Below are 25,622 nucleotides of genomic sequence, written 5' to 3' on the forward strand. Positions count from 1 at the left end.
TGCATTTCCCGAGTCACACACCAAGCTGCGTGTTCATTCATCCTCTCATAAAAAGTAGTTCCACCATAGAAGTTCCACCACCTGATCATTTTGTTTTAGCTCGAATGACTACGTAAAATTTACAGTTTTGTGTCTGTTTCGAAAGTCTCTGTACCCCCAGAGATAAAAAAGAAAGAAAGAAAGAAAAGATATCGATTTATTTACTTTATTGCAACTTTTTTTTTTCTCTTGAGACAGAGCCTGGCTGATTTTGCGCATTGATACGTTCTACCTTGATTTAAGTGATGACACGTGGGTCGAACTACAAAACCTTCCCCAACTGTGAAATGTGAACATTTTGTGGAAGTGTATCAGAATGCGACGGGTTGCGGTGATTGGGGCCGGGGCCTCCGGCCTTGTTTCTCTGAAGACATGCCTGGAAGAAGGGCTTGAGGCGGTATGTTACGAGAAGAAGCATGACATCGGTAAGATACTGTCTGCCCTCTTGATTAACTACAGTGCACTCATGTTATAACGAGCTCGGTTATAACGAAATTCCGGTTACAACGAGATAAAAATTCGTTATAACGGGAACGAAGTAAAAAATATTACGTTATAACGGGAGTCCACTGTATGAATTTAAATCCCCTTGAGAGCTTTGATTTAAAATTTTCATACTTTCATACTTTTATTTTTTCTATTTCATTGCTATTACAGACTTTTGTTAAGTATCTATTCGTATTAATATATTGTAAGTTTTAATGATAGCAATATTCTGAGCAAAATTCCGCGGAGTGCAAAGCCTGTAAGCTATTGCACTATTAAATATTCAGTACACGTTTATCATTACAAATGTCCAAACTGAGTGGGTCATAGATTTTATTGCGATCAAACGTTAAGCTACGGCATATGTATATTGAAGGTTTTAATGATAATAATATTCCGTGAAAATATCCACCTCGTTGTGTAGGACTTACATAAGAACGTTCCTCCTTCATTCACTCATTTATTCAACCATCCATTATTGTTTATTAATTTATTCATGTACTTCTTTGTTGGATGATCCGAGTATATCCTCTGGGATCACCGTCTATAAATTTTATTCTGTGTCCTTTATACAGGGCACTAGTAGTCTCTTCTGCACATAAAACTGCTTTACAAACTAGTGATGTATTACATAAACTTGATAACAGTTTACAGTTTAAAACAAGTTTTAAACATTAATTGATTAATTCATTCATTCATATAAATAATATGTGGCAAAATTTGTGGCAACACAAACCATGATATCTACCAAATCAGACAGAAATAACATTTTAAAACAAACTCAAACCCAAGCAAACCAAGCAATATTATCTGGCATAAGCAACGTGGATTAAAAGAGAGAGTGGGAGAGAGAGAGAGAGAGAGTGGGAGAGAGAGAGAGAGAGGAGGAATGCATGGAAAGGGGTCCATGCAAGAAAGATACCTGCAGGTTTAAAGGCATTATTTCGCATTTTTAGATGAAACAAAAAAAAAACAACTTTAACATAGTGCTTCAAAATAATTCTAAAATGTGAGTTAGGGAAAGATACAACTATTGCAAAAATTTTAATCGGTGTAATCAATGTTAAGTATTGTAAACAATAGTTAAAATAAAACTGAAACTATAGAGTAAAATCGTCTACTGTTATGGTTTATTGCAACAACAAACAAAAGTGTTAGGATGTTTTGTAACACGAGATATTGCACTATACATATGCATCAAATGTGATAACTCGAACATTTTTTTAAATCACTGCTCCCAAGGGTAAACAATACCTTTAAGACGCTGATTAAACGCTTATAGGATCAAAATGTCAATGGAAGACAGCAATTAACGTGTGCAGCTTTCTGTGATGCTGGATTCCCAATGTCGTGCGAGCTGCTACGCACACCACGATTACCAGAATGATCAACGTGATTGCCACGACTGACCTCGGGATCTGATAAGATCCCCATGATCACCCCACGATTAAGGCCACAATTTCTATCGTGGCGCAAACTACGACTGACATTATCAAAATGTCCTCGTTCATTTACTGTCATGTTTAATGTTGTTTCCAGCGAGGATGTAACTGTGATGTGTGTACCGTAACTGTAAATTCCAGTTTTGTTTAATCGACGAATTTGATGAAACTGGTATGGAAGAAGGAAAATTAAAAATTGAACTGAATAAAAAAAAAATATTAAATTCACGTCGTCGGATTTCACTCTATTCCTTAATCACGTCTTAACTCATTATATTGAGTAGTAATAGTTAAAAAAAAAAAAACCGAGTCAAGTTTCTTCAAGAAATCTTCAATGTGCCCTCACAGATATTCATTTCGTATACGTATTTATAGATACAGTGTTTTATTTAATGTAGAAATGTCAGTCTGCACGGTCTTCGTTTCGTGGCTACCCGTCGTCCTTCGACTTTAACCCCGATTCGAGGCGCAATGACGAAGGGACTCACCAATCTATTGTCTGTTTTAAAGTATGATTATTTTGATTTTACCCCCTACATTATACAGCCGTGTATACACAAACATCATTGACTAGCTGCGTTTCATGTGGTCACGCAATGTCTTTCGTGTTTCTTGTAAGCACGATTCTGCCTGTTAACGAATGATCTGCCATCTGTTAAAGGTAAATGTGGTTGTTGTTTTTTTCAGAGAGCGTTCCAGTTTTGGGCTTCCATCAGTCCATGCTGAGAGGCAATGCAGTAAAACTCGATTTGAATTCATTTCCATTTTCTTCAAAAATATAGCACACTTTTCACTTTCTTTTGTCACAGAGAATGATACAAACGAGACAATGTGGATTGAACAGAGTATACAATACGGAAACTTTGTAGTAAGGATATTGCAATGATTAGTGAAGTAGACAATATTATTTTGAATGTGCAAATAAAATTTAAATAAAATTATGATACAGATTATGATACAATATGCCATGTACGCAAATCAAAAGCTTTTATGAGACATTCAATGTTTCACATTGTTGATTTTTCCGTCAATTTTTTTTTTATGATAGTTGAAATATTTCAGTCCGATTCGATTTAATCAGTCAAACTTTTCATCCAAAAAGGAGTAAGACAAAATACAATGCATACATTACACAAATAATATAATTGCATGAAGTTGCAAGAAATGCATAAGGCATTGTGAATAGTAAAGTATAAAAAAGGTACAAGTAAGTAGAATGACTAAGAACAGTTATGCGTATACTTTGCAAGACTTTACAAAACAACGAATTTTGTAGAAGAGAGAGAGGACAGGAAAAAGAAAGAAGAGCATTTTTTTTTCATTGATTATTTACAAAAAGAAAAAAGTTTTTGTTAGTAATAGACATTGTGTATGGCATTTTTATATTAAATTATCAGTTATATTCATCATGTAATGAATTTCTATCATTTTGCTTTTATTAGCACTAGAATATCTTATTGATTATTGACTTATTGAACAGTAACCGTGGTAACATATTACTGCATCGTGCTCTTGGAAGGAAGGAGTTTGCATGGTTGTGTTCATGGCATAATTATGCTCAGTTTTCGGTTCAATTCAATTCAATTCAATTCAATAGTTTATTTCCATCATCAAAAAGAAAAGAAAAAGTTGACATAATCCAACATGTGTGAGTCCTTAAAAGGAATGTTAGAATGAAAGGAGGAAAGAGAAGGTAGGAGAAGAAGCAAGAAATGGAAGGAGTGCATTCTCAGGAGTGACTCATGAGGAGGGACAGTCGACTGTCAAAAACGTTGAGTCCTCCGTGCTCTTCTAATCCCCTCTGGTTCACAGTCCTTTTCAGGTCGGACTACACACACTCTAGAAAGAATACTCTGCCTCTATTTCTTGCTTCCTCTTCTTCTACCTTCCCTTTCCTCCTTTCATTTTAACAGTTCTTTTAAGGACTTGCACATGGTGAACCAAAACCGAGCATATGATATTACTGTATAGTTAAAAAAAAACACACACACACATAAGAAAACTGACTTTGTAACTGCCTGAACTTCAAGGGGCCAGACTCGACTAGCATTCACGCTGTTTTCTGGTTCCTTATTATCCATGCATTTTCCATGTGACTGCATATTTGTAAACATGTACACTGATTATGATATTTCATTGGATAATAAATTCACATTTATTCATTCACTCGTTCATTTATTCGCATCAAAGGGACATTAAAATTTGAAGAATGTCATTGCTCCGATGGTAAATGTACATGTACGTACAGTTCAGAGTTCAGTTCTGTCATAACAATATTCTAAGATGTTGTGATATTATGTCAGACGAGGGGAAAAAGCTACGATCACCTGACGATATAGGCAAATATTGGACAGTCCCGATGCATTCATCACTGAAGAGATTCTATTTCAGTTCTTTTAAGAAACGTAACATATGAAAATAGTAATCGCGAAGAAGAGAAAACTACAAAATGAGTAGGTCAATATTTATGCTTCTCCTCTAAATATTAATGCCAATGCCGGTGCTTAGAATTACCATCAATAAATAATTAATAAATTGCAATACGTTAGTATTGTTACATGATTTTACATGCCACGATATAAACTCCCGAATGTGCAACACGTTAAACACACACACACGCGCGGGCGCACTATTATATTATTCAGAAATACTTTAAACTCGTTGGATTGACTTTCCTGTTTTTCGACTGTTGAGAGAATTATATATGCATCACCGCGGTTTGACGTAGAGAGAGAGAGAGTGTGTGTGTGTGTGTATGGGATTGCACACCTCTAGCCCGATTGTGATACAATGTATCAGTATCACATAATCGTCACTCTCGTTTTATAATCTCAAATAGTAGCTGCATAAGAAACACCATCAATAATTGAAACAATTATCGACAACACTCCAAGTCGTTTGCAACTGATTGACAAATTGCCCTACATCGACGTAAATAAGAATAACAAAGCAGTACCCGCTGCATGCTATAAGGATTAGAACCAACACTTGCTGTCGGGCGGAAGCTCGGTGGTCTAGTGGAGATGACGCCTGTCCGGTGATCAGGAGGTCGTAGGTTCGAATCCTGCTCGAGTATGTACGCCCATGATTTTTTTTTTTTTTATCATGCATGGCTACTACTAAAACACTGATCAATATTCAGTGCTTATTTACGTCGATGTAGGGCAATTTGTCAATCAGTTGCAATGAAAACATCTCGATGGAAGAATTTCATGAATTTGAACTCCAAGTCGTTTACTTGTTACAGTTTCTTTTGTCCGTCTGTGCGTCCATATCTAGGTGGACTCTGGTTGTTCTCCGAGGGGCCTCGGCCAGACCCCAAGGGTCCGGGCGCCGTGTACGTCGGCTTGCATACCAATGTCTGCAAGGAGATGATGGCGTACTCGGATTATGCCTTCGACAAGACACTGCCTCCATTCATTAGGGTATGGTTCACTCTTTGAGCATCTTATGACACATTCATCACTCCCAGAAAGGAGGCTGCTTGATGAACTCAATCGTTCTGGATAATCCTACGTTCTTTCCTGCTTTAACTACCATACTATCCTTTGTTTTGGCCCACTTATTTCATTTCTGGTCCTTTCTTATGGTGATTTACCATGTTGATGAGCTCCTTTTCAGTCACGTTCATTGCTAATTCGAAATACAGTCAGATGTTTTCAAGAAATTCCGCAGATTTTGTAGTGTGTTTTAAGCAGATCGGAAGAAAGCCAAAACCCCGTGCAGAAGGTTAATATAAAGTAAAGTCTTACTGTTCTCTGGTGGTCAATTTCCTGTGATGGTATTACAGGCAGTAGAACTTTTTGGGACTGAAGTAAGATGGCTGTAGTAACTTTTTGAAACGAACTGATTTTTAGATGTCATTTTTGAAAACTTTCCAATTGGAAATTCATATCTTATTTAGTAGGAGTGAATAAAGCTACTGAAAATGAGTGCCAAAAAAAAAAAAAATCAATTTTGATGAAGACGGTTATAGTACCTTTTTGAAACAAGCTCTTTAAGTTACCTACTTTACAGTGCAACTAATTAGCATGTACTCTCTCCGAACTTCGTTTCTACAACGATGGAAACAATCTTTTTAGAACGATTGGGCGTCTGCTAACAAATATTTGCGACTTAGTTATTGTTTTCATCTATCAATGTGTTTTGCTGCAGGCGTCGGAGTTGCTGGAGTATTATCGAGGTTACGTTGACCACTTCAAGCTCGGAAAGCACATACGTTTCAACACCGAGGTGGTTGATGTCCAACCCACGGAAGACTACTCGAAGACGGGGCGATGGCTGGTCACTGCGCGCAGCGGGTCTGGAGCCGAAACAACCGAGACCTTTGATGGAGTCTTGGTCTCAACGGGACTCTACTCCAACGGATGGACCCCAGAGATACCGGGGATAGAAGGTTTCCCCGGAGAGGTTATTCACAGCTGCCAGTTCACTAAAGGAGAAGATTATAAAAACAAGAGGATCCTTGTTGTAGGTAAGGCAAAAACTATAGATGATGGAGCTGGTGATAGTAACATTGTTTACTTATTTTAATATGACTTCTTTCACCACCTTTTTGTGGCTTTAAAGATAGATCTCTCTCTCTCTCTCTCTCTCTCTCTCTCTTTCCATATATATATATATATATATATATATATATATATATATAATTTTTATATGTATATATTTTTTCTCCAAATATATATATATATATATATAATTTTTTATATGTATATATTTTTTCGCCAAATGAATATATATATATAATTCTTTATATGTATACATTTTTTCGCCAAATATATATATATATATATATAAATTCTACGGCATTTTTATATATTTCATACTGCAGGGTTGGCCTGTTCACTTTTGAAGAAATTGCTTTCCAAAGGCGCCCTGTAGTAATAGGAAATATCATACTACATAAAAACATAAAATCCAATTACAGGTAACATTGTACACTACTTATACATGTATCGAGGTGGATTAATGATAAATAAGTACATTTGTATACGTTGACGCTTATATACATTTGCATAGCATTGTTACAAATCAATCGAATCGTTTATGAGGCTTTGCATCGGTGTTGTTGTTGGTTTGTTTGTTTTTTTTTTGTGTGTGCACTAAACAAACTGGCAGTATAGTACAGCAAAGAAAGATTGATGGCAAAGAAAATACATCGTACCAAACCCAAAGGCCTCCCACGCATTACAATCGGTTGTACCAAAGACCTCGCGAGATGTCGACTATTTCAAGACACCTTCAATGACAAGATGGCCACTCCTATCGTCAGTGTCATGGACATTGATAGTAATGGTGGTGCCACCTTTGTGGCGCTATCTACTCCTCAACCTTTATTAAGTTCGGGAAGAAGCAGAGTCAGAATGACGACTGGTACCAAACTCATTGGGAAGAGATGAAACCAGACGTTGAAGCCGCAAGAGGACCACTGGTCCAGGAAAGGCCTGCTGGCCTACAAACACAACCCCATTGCACCTCTAGCACACACTACCTTCTTAGAACTCCCCAGAACAAGACTCAACAGACTACACAGCGCTGTGCTAATGGCATCTGGTTAAACCTGTACAGCTGGATTCAGACCGTTGCACTTATTGGAGACGCAAGGAACATGTACGACGGCATCAAAACTGCCATCGGTCCTACCACCGTCAAGACTGCACCACTAAAGACTAATAGACAGGAGAGGCAGTCACAGACCATTCAAGCGGCTGGAAGGCTGTATGGAACATAACCTGGAACTGTAGTGGGCTTCCAGACTTTTTTTTTTTTGACTTTTTTTCCTGACTTTTTTCCCAGCCTTTTTCCCCCTTTTTGCATTAGTTCATTTTTCTATTTGACATTCTGTACCTGAGGGTCCCACATTCTAGAAGCTTTGTCTTTTTAGTGCGTCCCTCCATTTTTCGATGTTTTGCGTATTGTTATAATTATCGTCTTTAACACTTCAGTCAGTCAATTTTCATGACATCGTATTTGTTACCCCAAGGTTCCACAATCATATTTTTCTCAATTTACTTTGTTTTGATTATGTAACCTTATTTTCTATTACCGAAGAAAGTGAAATGTTTATGTTCTTTTCGAAAAATGAAATAAAGTTTGAATTGAATTGAATTGAATTGTACGCAACCCACTTGAATGTGGTGACAAAGGCTGGCTTGGACACCTTATATCCTAGTCTCTCAATCATGAAGGGGCTGGATGCCCTGCCTACAATAGAAGGACTCAACAAAGCCATTGACTGTCTTTCCTGCAGAAAAGCTACTGGAAAAGATGGTATCCTACCGGAAGTGCTGAAGGGCGACAAACCAGTACCACTACAACTCCTCCACGACCTCTTGTGTCTTTGCTGGGAAAAGGCCACGTCCCCCAAGACATCCTACAAGAACAAGGGAAACCATAGCGACTGCAACAACTATCAAGGCATCTTCCTCCTCGGTGTTGTAGGGAAAGTCTTCGCACGTCTAGTCCAGGCAGAATGTATCTAGAGAAGCAGTGCGGCTTCAGGGCAGGCCGATCTACAGTCGACATGATCTTCACGTACACTATGCCAGCTGGAGGAGAAGTGCCGAGAGCAGCAAAAGCCGCGCTGCACATTGCCTTTACAGACTAGACAAAAGTCTTTGACTTATTCAGCCGATGTGGATTCTTCATTCTCCTGCAGAAGATTCCCAGCGAGACTGCTCCAGATTGCCACATCCTTTTACGAGGATATGCAAAGTATAGAGTGTGCTGTAACGGTAGAACTTCTCATTCTCTACCAGTAAGCAGCGGTGTGAAGTAGGGCTTTACCCTCACACCGACACTTTTCGGAATCGTCTTCTCTATGCTCAGTACGTTTTTGAAAGCTGGGCAGAAGACGCCTACATCCATACCAGAGCGGACGGGAAGGTATTTACCATCGCCTGAGTGCATACCAAAACCAATGTTAGAGAGGTTCTTATCAGCCTGCAAAAGATTTTAACTTGACCCAAGCAATGACTGTAATTCGGATGCTTTCATCAATGACGCGCATCTAGAAGTGGACTGAATTCACCTAGGTTTACGCACCATTTCCAGTTCCTCCTCGCTTGACACTGAGATAAGCAATAGGACATGGAAACTACTGCAGTCATAGTCATACTGAACAAGCGTGTATGGAACAACAGTCAGCTGACCATGAACGCCAAGCTCCGCGTTTACCAAGCTTGCGTCCTCAGAACCTTGCTAAACGGCCCTGTGTCAGGAGTAGAGGTTCAACACGTTCCACCTACGTGCCTCAGACAACTCCTGCACATTATGAAAGTGGCAGGATAGGGTGACAAACATAGGTCCTCAAGCGTGTCGGCATTCTCAGCATGTTTTCGCTCCTCGCCAGAGACGACTTAAGTGGTTGGGTCATTTACGTCGAATTGAACCAGGCCGCATCCAAAAGGGCATCCTGTACGCATTGGTAAGGAGAGCTATGCGAGGGGTCTCGCCTCATGGAAAGGCCGCATCTTCGCTTCAAGGACGTGTGCAAACGCGATATGAAGATATCTAACATCGACACCAAACACCTGCGAAGGTGCAACTGACAATCGTCAGCTGTGTGGAGGTAATGTCAGATAGGGCGTCAAGAGGGCTGAAGCTGAAAGAAATGCACAGCAGACTGACAAGATAGCCAAAAGGATGGCAAGGGCAGTCTCAGTCTCAGCCCCAACGGACTTCATCTGCTGCATGTGCTCCGGAGATTGTCATTCAAGAGTCGGAGTATTCAGCCACTCCAGGCGATGAAAATTATTTGGCTAGTGCTACTCAATCGTCTCTGGGTGCCAACCTTATGCGTGCTGTGTCAATATTAAAAACATTAAAAAAAGACCCACGTTTGAAGCAGCTTTGGATATCATGTTTTGTGACATTAAGATCGTCACTCTTATCGCGCTTTTATTTCTTTCGTTTGCAGGCGGAAGCATTTCTGCCGCGGACGTTGCAACCGTCGCGAGTCCCTATGCCTCTCAGGTAACATAACGTGCAACATTTTTCTTTGTTTGTTTCAGAAACGTTATTTTTGACAATGTTGTATAATGCTTGAAAACATGTCGATAATTAGTGAGAGGTTATAGTTGAAAGATCATAATCTCCATGCAATAGTGGCAAGTTTCTATAGGCTAACAAAATTGCTACTTACTGTTAAGAAAGTATGAGACAGGAACGAGCACCTTGTATTACACTCACACAAACACACACACACACACACACACATGTATATTTACATTTATGTGCATTGACCCTAAGCAAAGATCTAGAAAGGAGAATACAGACCAAAGAGATGAGATCCTATCGTAAAATAATTGGCATCTCCTGCAAAGATCACATTATCAATGGTGAGGTAATAAACCGAGTCCAACAAGCCATCGGGCCCTCTGAAGACCTACTGTCAACAGTAAAAATACGCAAACTCAAATGGTATGGGCATATAGAGAGATCATCAGGATTGGCCAAAACAATCTTACAAGGCACAGTGAGAAGAAAGAAGGCAAGAGGTAGACTAAAGAAGAGATGGGAAGACAACATACGAGACTGGACATCCAGGCCTTAGGTTGAGAGAGGCACAAAGGAAGGCAGAGGAGAGGGAGGGGTGAAGGAAACTGGCTGTGAAGTCTTTAGTGGTGCCCCAACGGTCTTCTCGACTACGAGATATGTAAGATGTGAGATTTAAGATATGTGATACATTTCGCTTTTTTTTTTTTGGGTTGTTGTATGCGTTGCATACCAGATTTACCTCAGCATGCGACGAGGGGCTTGGTATTGGCCCTTGATGATTCGGAGGCGACCGTGGAATTACCAATTCAACCGACGATGGCACGAACTCCTTCCCGATAGCTACAGGGCTAAGAGAATGCAGACAATCGTGGAAGAAGCCACTGACCACATGGCACTCGGTTTCCAGTGCCCCAGCCCAGCGGCACTGAAGCTGCCGATGATCAACGCCGGCGCAAGCGACAGAATCATGAACGGCGACATCAGAGTAAGGAGCTGCATTCAAAGAGTGGAAGGGTCAAAGGTCATCCTGAGCGATGGGTCGACAGTAGAAGACCTTGACGTCATCATTTTCGCCACGGGCTACGATGTGAAGTATCCCTTTCTCCGTTTTGACCTCATCCCAGGTAAGTGGAGAAAAGCACACATTGTGTTCTTCAGGAGATACAAAAATTACTAGTAGCATGTGATTTATTTTTTGAAGTCCCTTGACTTCAGATTCACGAAAAGAAAAGAAAAAACAACGATGGTTGCAGCGCATTGGGATCGGATGAAATTTGTTCAAAAGGCATAATGTTTTCATAATCTTAAGATCTTACCACTGCAGTTTTCTGTCTGCGTTGTGACGTTGCTGTTGTTTTTTTTTAATCATTATTATTTCTGTAGCACATTCACAGAGACGAAACTATCAGGCAAGTAAAACAGTTTTAACGCTTCTGAATCATCAAGGGGGTTCTAGCCGACAATGAAAAGTGAATGCTTTTGGTATGTGCATCATAACTTCGGATAAACTAAAGTTATTGTCCCGCGTAGGGTATATAGGCCTACTCATTAAAGAAAAATAATGGAATAGAAGCACACACATACACATAACAACAAACCGCAAACAGACGGCAGACACAAAACTGGAATTATTGGGGTTTTTTTTTATAAAGTCATGTCTGTTGGGAATCCCTCTAACTTGCTGGGCTTAATTTTTAGGTGCAGGTTTGATTGCATTTCCGTCATTGTATCGGGCTAGCTCTGGTGATCGCGCCACGTTCTTGTACTCACTTGAGGCAAGGGCGGCGTCCGTTCTATTTGTAACCTGCTGCGTCGCCGTTTGAATTACGCATCGCCCAGCGATTTTTCGACAAGTTGAGAGGGCTGTATAAAAGCCCCAGCCATGCCTGAGCGATACCCTGTCGATTTCCCGTCCGCCACAGGTAGATGTTAAGTAAATACTCGGCGAAATACGGGGATCTTCTCGGGGCAGAGTCCGAACAGTCACCGAGTGATGGCCCACTTGCAACTGGACGGTATCCCACAGCTACTGGCCAATTTTCAAGAAATCATCAGCGACGACTGAGCGCTGCCCTCAAAAATCAGTGGTGCCCGGTCGGTCGCCGGTCAGTGTCTGGCCGATATTGGCTAAAAACTCGCCACCCAGCCGTTAAGCAGGCTGATTTTGTAGGTTGTCATCGTAGCATGTCTTTTTTTTTAAGGGGGGGGGGGGTCTTTTATACCTCGACGTATGTGTTCTCCCACTTCATAGTTCGTCATCCTTTTCACCTGTAAGTTTTATTGGGAACCTACTCCCTGCATGCAATTAGATTCAATATAGATTCCTCATATTTTCACAACCCTTCAAAATCAGCCTGCTCGTTGCCCGGGTGGTAAGTTTTCAGCCATTCTTGGCCGGGCACGCATCCCGGCTACGGACCGGGCACCGCTGATTTTTAGGACATCATCAGTTGCCGCTGAAGTATTACTGTAGAGTTAAAATTTCGATGGCGACATCGAAGTGATAGCAGGGACCTGTGGGCCGCCGCCGATACGCGTGCGGGACACAGGCAGATGTGGTACCGATCACCAGCCGGCCGCCGGGTGGTTTCTTAAAAGATCGTCCGGTTATTTGTGGGTCATCACCGCTTGACTGCAGCTGGCAGTAAAGATTCCTCCATTTCGGCAAGGTTTGACCAAAAATCGACTGGTGACCGACGGGAAATCGTTAGGACATCGCTCGGGCATCGCCGCGGCTTCACTGCGCCCTCTCGACTTCTCCAAAAATCGTTGAGCGATGACTTAATTCCAGCGGTTACCCAGCAGGCTACAAATCTGCCGGATGCGGCCCTGATTTATGATCGTAGCATTATTTCATATTGCCAATAAATTCACTCATTCAATTTCTTGTTATGTTTTTTTGTTTATTCGTCAAAACATGTATTATAGAACAATAAAACCAAACAAGAAAAAAATAATTACTGCATTTCCATTGTATCCGAATATTTTTCATGCTAGCGCTGAAGAACTAATCGTGACTAACGTTCATGGTTTGAATATCTAGATTTTCTTTGTCATTACCTGTACCTATAAAGGTCTCCTAGCCGACGTGGGGCCGCTTCACTGGTACAAGCACGTCATTCCGATAGAAATGTCGCCCCGTACACTGCTATTCGTTGGTATGGCCGTCCCTGACACCATGGGGCAGAACATCGTGAGCGAAATGCAGGCGAGACTCGCAGTTAACGTGCTCAAGAAGCAGGCCCGTTTGCCGGACATGAAATCTATGAAGCGGGAGATTGCTCGCGAAAGAGAAGAAACCGAAACTTATTTCGGCCCGCGGTACGCCTTCGTGGTAAGCTTCCCCCCCCCCCCTTTTTTTTTTAATTCTTTTCTATCCTCACAGTAGAATGACTCCTAAACTAAACAATCATAATCAAAATCATCACCTGACGTAACACGTCTCTTTGCCGTGTTTTATAGCCAGCTAGCTGCACTTTCACAGAGCACAAGTAAATTTTTTTATTTAAAAAAAATATTAGATATACATTGGTCATATCCACTCTGAACTTTTCAAAGCGCATTGTAGCATTCAGCACTGTCAGGCGAGTTTTTCCATCTCAGTGTAGCCATCAGCTTTCAAATATGGTGATAACGACTTCTCATGATGCTACGCAAAGCAACTGTATCACCTTCCATAGTGACAAAATTACAACTAATTAATTTTGTCACTGTGGAATGTGATACAGTTGCTAGATTTGCGTAGCATTATGAGAAGTCGTTATCACCATATTAAACTTGAAAGCTGATGGCTACATTGAGACAGAAACACTTGCCTGAGAGTGCTGAATGCTACAATGCGCTTTGAAAAGTTTAGAGTTGATATAAGTCTACCTGGTAATTTCAACACTGCTTTAATCCTATTAAAGCCCAAGCTATTATTTTTTACCCCTTCCAGGCCCAAGTTGGGGGGGGGGGGGGAACACTTTGTGCCTCCCTTTATAACTTCTTTGTTATATGGTGCATCACCGTCATATTTGGCACATGGGCAGATAACTCGTACTCTACCCAATATTTGAAATTTCCCAAGGTCACCCATTGAGGGCGCTATTTACCAAAATATAAAGAAATACATAGAAAATATGTTAAAATCATATTTTTTATGCCTCCGCCACGAAGTGGTGCCGGAGGCATTATGTTTTCGGGTTGTCCGTCCGTCCGTCCGTCCGTCCTTCCGTCCGTCCGTCCGTCCTTCCGTCCGTCCTTCCGTCCGTCCGTAATGAATTTTGTGGACAAGGTAACTATCAAAACCCGTTGAGGTATCCTAATGAAACTTGGCATGTATGTGTATTAGGGGGTGAAGTTGTGCCTATCAACTTTTGGGTGCACATGCTCAAGGTCAAAGATCAAAAGGTGAAGGTCAAATACATAAAATTTCACTCTTTCCACCATATCTATTGAATGCCTGAAGATATTTTCTTGAAACTTAGTGTATACATGTATTACCCAATTAAGATACTCTGGTGAAAGTTTGGGTCATGAGGTCAAAGGTCAAAGGTCAAAAGGTCAGGGTCAAATAAATAAAATTTCACTATTTCCACCATATCTATTGAATGCCTGAAGATATTTTCTTGAAACTTAGTGTATACATGTATTACCCAATTAAGATTCTCTGGTGAAAGTTTGGGTCATGAGGTCAAAGGTCAAAGGTCAAAAGGTCAAGTAAAAATATTAAAACTTTTTTTTTTTCTCCATACCTTGGAAAATTGTTCAAGGTATCTTCATGGAACATAGTATATACATATACTGACTGGAAGTGATTATCTAGAGAATGTAGGGTTCATGGGGTCAAAGGTCAGGGGTCAAAGGTCAAGTGCAACACTTCAAAATTTTACTATTTCCCTCCTATCATGCAATGCCAGCAGGGTTATTTTTTTTTTTACACTTGGTGTATGCATACATGTGTAACCTAATAGAAATTCTCTGGAAAGTTTTTTTTTTCTTCTTTTTTTGCCTCAAAGATCAAAAGGTCAAAGATCAAGTGAAAGTGCTGAACTAACTTTTTCCTCCATATCTCGGAAGTGGCTCAAATTATCTTGAAACTTAGTACATATTATGCATGTTCTACTTGAAAGTGATTATCTTATGAATTTTACGGTCAAGGGCCAGATGAAAATGGTAACAATTTACTATTCAATTCAGAAATTGCACTTTTTCTCCACACCTGTACCTTGAAAATTACTCAATGCCTAAATGTATGAATGGGTCAAAGTCGAGTTAAAGTCCTTAAATCCCTAGATACATGCTCTCCTATTCATCCAATTAAACCTAGGTCAAGGAAGGTGAACATTCAACACATTTGTGACAAACTTGTCATTTCAATATTTTGCCAATTTTGTGAAAATGTAATCACACATTGTCCACATGTACTATCTAGACCTATTGGGAAAATCATGCATTATGGCGGAGGCATACCAGTCGCCAAAGCGACATTTCTAGTTTTCTTTATATATACTTTTATTTTTCGCCAGCATTTTTGTTTTTATTTTATACCAATCACCATTCATATTTGCCACAAAGGAAAAGCAAGTCAACCTTCACTATTTGTTATGGTTGAAATATCTTCTTTTTTTTTCTAATCTTACTTTCATGTTTGTGATAGTGGTATAATCATGTTGGTTTTGGGGTTGGTTTTTTTTTTTTTTCGTGCCGAACAGCTCCTTTTTTATTTTCATGGAAGGTATACACTATTCAATGCTACATGAATGGAACAATCACGGTTTTGAGCGTAATGTTATTACTACTTTGTCGTCATTTGTATGCCGTCTTTCTTTTCCATTTTCAGCACGATCCACCAAAGTACATGGACGCAATCGCCGGGATAATTGGAACTCGTCCCAGCCTGCTGAAACTCCTGCTCACCGATCCCAAACTCGCCTACCACTACTACATCGGCTGGGCCTATCCCCCCAGCTACAGACTGGTAGGTCCTGGGGCCACACCCAGCGCTAGGGAGGAACTTCTCCAAATGGACGATTATAGCCACTACGGTTTGACCCTGTCGACAGTGCGTCCTGAAGCTGTGGCGACAATAAAATCTCCCGAGAATTCGTTCCACTTCAGAATAATGTTTGCTGCTTTGTTCGCCATCGTCATTGGATTTGTCATTCGATGCTACGAAAGTGTATAAAAACTATACACGGTAAATTGTGGAAACCGGTGGGAACTTCGAATAGATCTCACTACTGAACGTTGAACTTGCATAGCTTTTAGTCATGGTCTCAAGCTACCAGTATGCATTACTAGTATTTTGTTTCGTTTGTATGCGTTTGTGTGTGTTTATTGCAGAGCAGACTGTTGTATGGGACCCGTGTTATCTCTATTTGTTTGTGTGCGCGTGTGCAAGTCCGTTGGGTCTTACCAATGAAACACCTCCTTGGTCTTATTCACCCCCTTGCGCTCTCTACCCGGTTTGGCACCATGTATTATTGAACCGTCCTGCACGACTTCATCTTGCTGGTGTTAATAAGCTCCTATATGACTGCTTTATTTGTAAGGATTTGTCACCTTGTTGCAATTAAGTCCTCCTAAAAGTTTCAAAGTTTCAATGTTCGAAAGTTCATCATACTCAACGACCCATTCTGTGTATTCGAGTCCAACGTGAGTACATTGAAACATATTTCACACCAGCAATTCTATAATACACATGGAGTTGTGATTTGCTTTACAAAATGTACAAAATAACCATGACAGAATAAAAAGAATCTGCAACATTACTCCTGCATGGTTTGGATCCCTTTAACGATATTGTAATCACTGGCACCACGGCCCCCCCCCCCCCACCCAGATTACATAAAAGACCTTTAGGCCTACACCGTCTGTGTTAATGAGACCACAACATGGCAAGAGCGTGTTCACGTATGCACATCCTGCCCATGATGATTCTCAAAAATCTTGTGGTCAACACTACCCCCCCCCAAAAAAAAAAAAACCAACAACAACAACAAAGAAACAAACAAATACACACACACACACACACACACACACACACACTCGTGAAAGACCACCATCTTTCAAGCGACTGCATATTTTGCAACTCAACTTATAGTAATAGTCAATGTTGTCATTGTCTATTTGTGGATTTCTTTTGTCATGTACGCCATCTATTTTGGTTTAGTTTTTGTTTCGCTGTTTATTTTGTTACTGTATGAATGCGTGAATGCAAATGGCTATACAGACATGGCTTTGATTTTCAAGTGACAAGATTTTTAGCTCGAATTGAGTTGTATTTTGTTTTTAGGAAGAAAATAAAAGGAATTTGGTATTACTGATTACAGGGAATAAATTATCCAATCTAGTCCTGGCATAATATCACACAATTTCATTTACAAATAAAACTTTTTTTTTTCATCATTCATCCCCATAATACTAGTAGTACAGAATGTCTCCATGAGCTCACAGCATTATTATTGTGTCCGTTAGTCCATAAAAAACCCCAAACAAACAAACAAACAAACAAACAACGTGTCCATACTGACGGGAGCTCATGCAACAAAAGAATTACATTATGAATAGTCTTCGCATGGGAGCTCATAATGTATAACAAAGCAAATAGCGTCATTGAATTTATTGCCACTTCATGGGGTGGAACACCCTGATCAGCAGAGCCAAATTTGCTGTGCGCGCGCGGTCCTATGCCTTCTGTCATTTTGTTACGTGAAAATGTTTTCCCATGGGCGAACATAACGAATGCGCCTCCATCACGTGACTGTGTTTAGCCAATCACTAACTAGTATTTGACTAACCCATTTAATATTGCTCATTCTTGAACTTTAAGGCGCCTTGGCAGATTACATTGTGCGGCGAAACCATGGCGACGCCGTTCATCGACGCTTTGAGCGAGGTATACTCAAGCGTATTCTCACTTTGGCCCGATCTGCGGTCGCTTTTCTTTCAAAACGCCACCTGGGTCTCTTCGAATCCTTGCATGAATAACAAACTCCATGTTGTCAAAAGTGTGACGAACAACATTTTTAGCACAACGCCCTCTCATGGCAGCGTTTGTGACTAGCCCAGTAAAACTATTGAAACGTGAAACATTATAATCTCTCATCTTACAAAATATCCGTAATAATAATAATAATAATAATAATAATAATAATAATAATAATCTCGACGTGATTTCTTTACACATATATATTTTTTGTACGTTAGCGAGGGAAGAAGTAGGCCTACATTTCTTTTGTTAGTTTAACCCTACCCCACGGGGGGGGGGGCATTTTGCCCCCCACCCCCCCCCCCCCGACGTTTCGCGTGATTATTCCGGAATGCGTGATGCTCTCGCCGCGACATTTTATGACTTTTTTCTTTGAAGTAAAGCGCAACTTTCGAGACCAAATTTGTCGCTCCTGGGCATACCGTTTTGAAGCCACGCCCCTTTGAAAACAATCCGTCGACCCAAATGTTGCTCAAAAACGTGATTTTGTGTATAAATCCAATGTAAATTGTGTTTTTGCAATTAGTTCATATAAAAATAGATATTGTTACTTTCAAAGGCTGATAATGATTTATTTAAGCCTGATTATGCTTTAAAAAGTTTCTGCGACAAATTTTGACGAAAAAACCAACAAAAACAAAAAGTAAAAAACAAAGAAATACATAAGAAATTCAATAAACTATAAAATACATAAGAAATAATCATGAAGCCGAATTTTTGCTTCAATAATTGTTACTGTTGAGGATATCGAAAATATGTTCACCAAAAATTTGAAGTCTTGGAGCTTTATTTTTTAATTTATAGGCAAAAATGTGTTTTTGCATAAATTAGCATAAATTAATTAATAGAAAATACATAAATTAAAATGTGAAAAATCTAACTATACAGTCTTGTAGATTACATCGGCCTCTACCTTAGTGCAAATTTTCGCGAGGATCGCACGATCCACGACCGAGATCTGAAGGGGGGGGGGGGGGCAAAAAGCCCCCCCCCCCCCCCGGTGGTTTCAAGTTCCTCAAAAAACTAACGTAATGATTATGTTTGTTAATTGTGTACACTGATGTTTTGTTTTAAGTTTTTGCTGTTCCTATTTCAATAATGGCGACGTCCATTTTGTTATATGCACTACTCTCGAGTTCGTACATGATCTTTGTGCGGTGTTAGATTCATCCCTAGCTGCATATTATCTTAGCCAAAGTCTAAAAGCCTTCTATTGTTTGAAATTGTTTCTATCAAGTATCGTATGTATTTTGATTGTACACGTGGTTTCTATCGTAGAACTATTCTTGGGGCAAATCATTTGTTGTATAGAGCCCCATTTTTCTCTCTCTTCTTTCTTGAAAACGCAAGATACTATTCAAGACACTGATGTGCTGCACGTAATTGTTCATGTCCGTTTTGATTACAGGCGCAACTGTATGATAGTATATATAATATAAAGAACAAACGAACACCATAGCCATGTGCACAGTGTGTGTTTTATTTCAGCGTAATTGTTTTTAGTATCATTATACATTGATAACATATACCTTTTAAGCCAAGTGATATGGAATGTATTATATGAAAACAAACAGATTCTAGGCTGACATAATTACATTATGTGAAAATAAAAAGGAAAGAATGATATGGCTTGCCGAAAAGAGGAGAGAAACTTAGGAATGAAACAAGATACGCTGGAATGTGATATTGCACAACAGCTAGGAATTTTAACCAACTTTTGAATTGATTGAAAACACGATGGTCTTTTACTAGATACACATTGTATAGTATTTATAGTTAATTTTGCACGACAGTGTGTGTAGCCGCTGTTGTTGTAATAGTATGTGTTTGGTGAGTAGGTGTTGTGTGTGTAAATGTGCTTGAGTAAGGTATACTTGTGTGGTGTGCATAAAACGGAGGGGGAAGGGCTGATGAGGTGGATCACGTATTTAATACATATGGAATAGTGGTATTGATTATGACGTTTGTACAGGTATCGACAATGTATCGATTAGGAAGCCATAGTTATACACTTTATATTTGACCCCTTGTCCTGATTATAATTTGATTTCATATTCAGTATATTGCTGCGACGAGTATGTAAAATCATTTACTGCGATGCGGATTGCATCTTCAATGTATGGTAATAAAGACTTGCTGCAAAGACACAGTACCTCGATTGTAAAAGGGATAGTACAGTATTGGTGGAGATGAGACTGGCTTTTAACTTTTTGCGAGATACCAAGAAAACACTTATGATATAGCACAGAACATACCATTTTAAGAGAAATTCAAAGCTTATTTAATGAAAATCGAGTTTGGAATGACTGAAACATCCAAAAACAAAGTAAAATACAGCAATATGAAGTGTGGGTCCCACACTTTATTAGAATCGCTCTTTTTTTTTTTAATATCTCAGCCATTTCAAAACCAATTTTCATCAAATAATAAACGTTAACTTTCTCATAGAATTACATGCTCTTTTATAATATTTTATAAGAGGTTTCTCATTATCTCACCAAAAATGTGAGAAACCTTAAATTAGGTCTCAACCAAAACTATACGATCCCTGTAATTACTGCCGATAATAGTATAATTTGTTATATTATATTATTTTTATTACAATGCTTGATAATTCACGCGTACATAATGATAGAATGTCCTATTTGAAGTCGATTATGGATAATGGATTCCAATATATTGTTTAAAGAAAGTTCAACCGTACCCGTTGGGAGGGAGCTAGAGTATTCGTTTGATTATATCAAATCAACTTTTAACATTTTTGTTTGCCAGATTTAGTACTTGACTTTTAAATCTTTCAGATTAAGAAAAGGGCTGTATAATGCGTGTATATGGACCTACATTTTATTTATTTATTTTTTTTTGCATAGGCCTACTTTAGTAGCATTTTACCAAGAAGTTCCTTGATTTTACACTTAACTAAGTTGTGCAATTACCTGATTTTTTGTCCGCATGCCAGATTATCCCGCTGTTTGAATACAGAATAACTGCTGCAGGAAAAAAAAAAAAAAAAAAATAGAAGGGACAGTATTACTGCTGCTCGATAGAGGGCGTAACCTGATCCGCGGCGTGCGTGGGGCTTTTAATGAAGGAGAAATTGTGCCTCTATGGTAGATCATGAGGGATTTGATACGATGTTCCTCTTTTCTGAACCTCATAAAAAGCCTTAAAATTAGACCATTGAGAAATGCGTATCTTAAATGGTTAGCTAGCCGTAGATGCTGATAGAAAGATAAATAATTCAGAAAATAGGCGGATTTCTGGTGCCACTTCCTGATTTTATCAGCTGACAAGCAAGCCCCCCCTCAAAAAACAACAACAAACAAACAATGACAACAAACAAACAAAGAAGCAAAAAAAAAAAAAAATCCGGGTTTCATCGGCTGACGTCAAGCAAGAAAAAAAAAAAAGGCTTACAGCGCAATTTTCTGATGCCACTATCACAATCGAAAATTAAAGGGGGTGCAAGTACCGGCGCCCCCTTTCATTTTTTTTTCCTCTTTTATTTCTTTTATGAAAAAAAAAAATAAATAAATAAGGGGGCGTGCGCCCAGTGCGCCCCTGCCCCCCCCCCCCCCGATCCGCCACTGCTGTCACGTCGCACACCCATTGGGATTGTATTTTCAAGGTTTACAGAAATTACTGATGTAAAATATCAGATGGCTCTTAAATAAACCATGATCACTCTACACGTTTAAACGCGGTCGAATTCGTTCTGTACGGCTGAGTTGTGCAAGGCCGAAATTAGCCAATGTCCCCAGTCTCAAAATACATGTACCTTTCAATGCACGTTCACATTTACACGTTGGTCTGAGACGACGTGACCGTCGCAGGTCCGGTCGCCAGTCATTATAGTGCAACTTCCTTGCATGGTATCGGCAACAGCAGTCTCCGTCAGAGACTAGAAGGGAGAGAAAGGGAGCTTCCCACCAGGGGCCGGCCACCACCACCTCACCACCACCAGCTAGCTACCACAAACACGTACCTGGGGTGAAACCTCACTTCCCTTTATCTGGCCACCGTCACGTTGTGCAAGAGAATCGAAGCCTTGATTGTGTAGGCCTCTGTCACTCACTGTGATAACGGCAACTTGAAGGACTGTTTGCCAGAAAGTGTTATTTAGATCTTGAGTTAGAGTGAAAATCTATGCCGACAACTTTATGTGCCAAGGGCAAGACTCGAGAAGTGCCTGAATCAGTGGGTGATGCATGATGTGATCTACGCTACGCAAGGAGCGTCTGAAACTTCTTGTCATCTAGACCCCCCTACTACGCAACAAGTCCAGCTTTGCCTTTGATAGGCCTAAGTTGTCGTGTCTACGTAGCCTACAAAACAAATCAGGTAGGGGATGCAACGCATGAATTTACTATTCTGTGCTTTGCAAACTGGAACCAGTGGAAGATTGCCGGGGGAGGGCCGATCGAGGGCTTCTTGGCAGTAGACAAAGCCATATCACTTTTTTTTTTTCTTTAACAACTCCATGCATGGTTACTCTTCAAGTTCGACTTTGGAATCCTGATTTATTGTTGCCTTTATTTTATGTTTATGTTTGTAGCCCTTCTGTAGCACCTCGGTAAAGAATCATGAAGTGTGATGCTTGTTGTCAGTTGAGTGATATGCGTGGTATCGCAGCTTGCTACTGTAAGTTTATAGACAGAAAGATCTGTCTGTCCGGAGGAGTCTTATTTTTTTGACGTTATCGCGCTCCTCCGTAGACATGTTGATCTATTTCTACAATAGGAGGGGATCCGTGAAGCCAGATGCAGTCTCCATGGAACATGTCCCTAATGACCACGATGCAGGCCAATCTTATATTAAATACAATGTGTAGGAAAATACATTAGAGTCTATTCTTCAGGGAAGTTCAGTTTAGTGCAAGTATAAACCGTCATGCCAGAAACATGGCACTATTCCATGAAGCATACAACATTTTGTAGATCTAAATAGAGCAGCCTTCTTCACATTGGTTAAAGGTGCATAGTCCCGGTAGTGTAGAGGGCGCTATTGATGATACTGCCAATCACCGTTAGCGTTGACACGAAGATTGCCAAAGTTGAGCTGTCGTCAATTCTCAAAGAGTAAAGCGTGTAGGTGTTACGGTAATGTTGCCTTCGTTGTCTTCTCTGCGCATCATGCAGTCTGTAGTAATGCCAGGGTGCGTGCATGTGTTTCTTATTATGGCATCACAAAAGAAGTTTGCTAAAGCTGTCATCCCCTCAGCTGAATCATGAGCCGAACTGTGATTGGACCACTGGTTACAGTGGAACGGACTTCTTCGGACTCGGGGGGGAAGTGGGCCACAGCGTAAGCGCTAAAGAGGAGTCGATAGCGTACGTATGTAGGTCTCGATCCATAGGAAACTTGCGCCTTGCGCCCGCGTACGCATTTGACTAAACCACCGAGACCATGCACCTTTAAATAAATTCTTGATGCTTTGACTGCTGAGGTGAAAAAGATTAAATGTTACATATGAAACTTGTGTCCTTACTGGTCTTTAGTAGAGAAAGAATACTCCAAGGAGCCAATGCCACGATTGCATCTAGCCCGACCAGATGCCGTGCAACAACAAGGCATCCTGTTGCAACACTTGTGTACACTCACAGCAACAGGCCTAGCTTTTTAGGGCTGTGTGTAAGTAAGGTTGAATCAGGAACTGCATTCTTCAGGCTGTTGACAACCATGGATGGACCTTCTGCAGTGAAAGTGGAATGCACTCAAGGATTACAGTAGCTGGTACATTGTATGTACTGTATGGGGACAAGATGGTTGTGAGGAGTGCTTTGGTTGAGAATTTGATACCGTACCCCTTTTAAACAGGGAGTTACCTCGCTTCAGGTCGGGTCCTGAACTCCGGCGTAAAATGGTCAAAAAATATTTAAGCCTGAGCTAAAGCTAAAGCTAAAGTTTGCCTGTTATCAGGAGGTACCTACACTGTAAGTGCTCTTATGTCAGGTCTGCTTCAGGCCTGCACTATCATCAGTTTAAAAGGTATCTTGATTTTAATAGCTTGGGCTAAATTTACTGACCCATAAGCCAGCTGTAAAGCGGCACTTCTTGGTTACCAACATACCCGTACATACTGCTACTGCTCTGCTGCCACTGGCGCTTTTATTGTGCACCGCATGCACTATATGGTACGGTATTCTGTGCCTATTTTGTTTACTGTTCACTGTACGGTAAAATTCCTGAACTCTTTGAACATGGCAAATGACATGATTAACACAAGCAGCTCAAGAGGGCTGAATTGGAAAGAAGCGAAGGAGCTGCTTATTGTAAAACGAGGAATGTTCACGTGCATTTTAATTTCGCGAATTTCGCAAGAGCCAAGATTCACAAGATTGAAATGCACATGAAAGTACCTGTCTACACTATATGCATTGAATGTTAGATTCAATTCGCAAAAATTTAATGCAGGGAAGAAGGCTGTCCGCTCCAATCCAATTCACAAAAATTTCATGCTGCGAAAATATTGCATTTACAGTATGCTCAGGCTCCAAATGAAGCCTGAAATTTTGCGGCAGTTTATGTGGAACTGCAATGAAAACTGATCATCAAAGGTTGGTCGCTCACTTACTTCCTGATCATCATTCCTACCTAGTATAGAACCTGAACCAAGCAACTTGGAGCCTGACGTGATGTGGGTGGGGATATGTTATACCATGACAAATATTCTGGTCTCGCATGCAACCTGGGTGGTTGACAAAAGCAGTATTGAAAAGACATAGCCTGAGATAAAGTTGTCTCTGTTCAGAAGTGTGCTCAAGTCATGCACAGTACGAATGGGGTAGGCCTACCACTATGATGCAAGCATGCAGAACAAGTCCACCATAATGAGAGTACTGCATGTAAAACAAGGAATGTTCCCGTGCATTTAAATTTTGCAAGAGCCAAGATTCGTGAGATTAAAATGCACACGAAGGCTCTTGTCAACACTATGCATTGAATGCCAGAGGCAGTTCGCGAAAATTTGATGCCGTGAAAAAGGCCGTTGGGTCCAATTCGCAAAAATTTCATGTCGCTAAAATATCATATTTTACAGTAATTATACTTCAAACATCCATATTTTTGTGCAATTGTCAACACAGAATATAAGAATAGGCAGAGAAAATTGTAAAGATATTTTTGTGGACTATTTAAGAATATGCACTAGCCAAAAGTAGCATGAAATACATGAAAATTAAGTAATATTAAGTAGTTGCATGAAAGCAGTGGGGATTTTTTATTTTTTTTTCGCAGCACCACCGATGCAGAGAATTCTGCTGTTATGGCACTCCTGTTGTCGTACTTGCTGAAACTAGAAAGGCAGGATCTCACAGTCAGCCACATAGTCGTAGAAACCATGTAGTGTAGTCCTAGAGGTAACCGAAAGTCCTATTTCAAGTGGACTGCTTTGAAAACTTGAAAATTTGCATGTATCGATGAAAACAAGCAAAAATGGGCTTGTGCAAAATAAGGATGTTATGCAAAAGTACGTCCATACAGCATGTTCTAGTTGGCTTGAATACAATAGTGGTTGAGGTCAACTCAAAACAGTTCCAGAAACAAAATTACTTTAATAGAAAGTTTCACTATGTTTACTATGATAACAGTAAAATTAACAACATACCAGTGCATTTTGATGTTGTTGTAACATCATAGGTCCCCTGTGACATGCACACAAACCTCATATATATTTTTTTTAA

The 25,622-nt window shown here is 40.0% G+C and overlaps 1 protein-coding gene across 1 annotated transcript; it reads left to right on the plus strand.

Annotated features, from left to right (window-relative positions):
- The first annotated feature begins 355 nt into the window (after positions 1 to 355).
- Positions 356 to 16,134, plus strand: LOC140229675 (flavin-containing monooxygenase 5-like). The gene is made up of 9 exons (XM_072309917.1): positions 356 to 464; positions 5,247 to 5,392; positions 6,123 to 6,437; positions 7,309 to 7,685; positions 8,218 to 8,441; positions 9,886 to 9,941; positions 10,699 to 11,089; positions 13,040 to 13,299; positions 15,790 to 16,134. The coding sequence occupies exons 1-9, from the start codon at positions 356 to 358 to the stop codon at positions 16,132 to 16,134; spliced, it is 2,223 nt and encodes a 740-aa protein (XP_072166018.1).
- The last annotated feature ends 9,488 nt before the right edge of the window (positions 16,135 to 25,622 follow it).

Source organism: Diadema setosum, chromosome 6 (assembly GCF_964275005.1).
Source record: "Diadema setosum chromosome 6, eeDiaSeto1, whole genome shotgun sequence".
Lineage (NCBI taxonomy): Eukaryota > Metazoa > Echinodermata > Echinoidea > Diadematoida > Diadematidae > Diadema > Diadema setosum.

Bases quoted from the DNA above. Each gene is read 5' to 3' on its own strand.
- LOC140229675 (XM_072309917.1), top strand. From the start codon at position 356: ATGCGACGGGTTGCGGTGATTGGGGCCGGGGCCTCCGGCCTTGTTTCT. The intron at 465-5,246 runs GTAAGATACTGT...GTCCATATCTAG, and splicing joins CGAGAAGAAGCATGACATCG to GTGGACTCTGGTTGTTCTCC. The intron at 9,942-10,698 runs GTAACATAACGT...GTTGCATACCAG, and splicing joins CGAGTCCCTATGCCTCTCAG to ATTTACCTCAGCATGCGACG.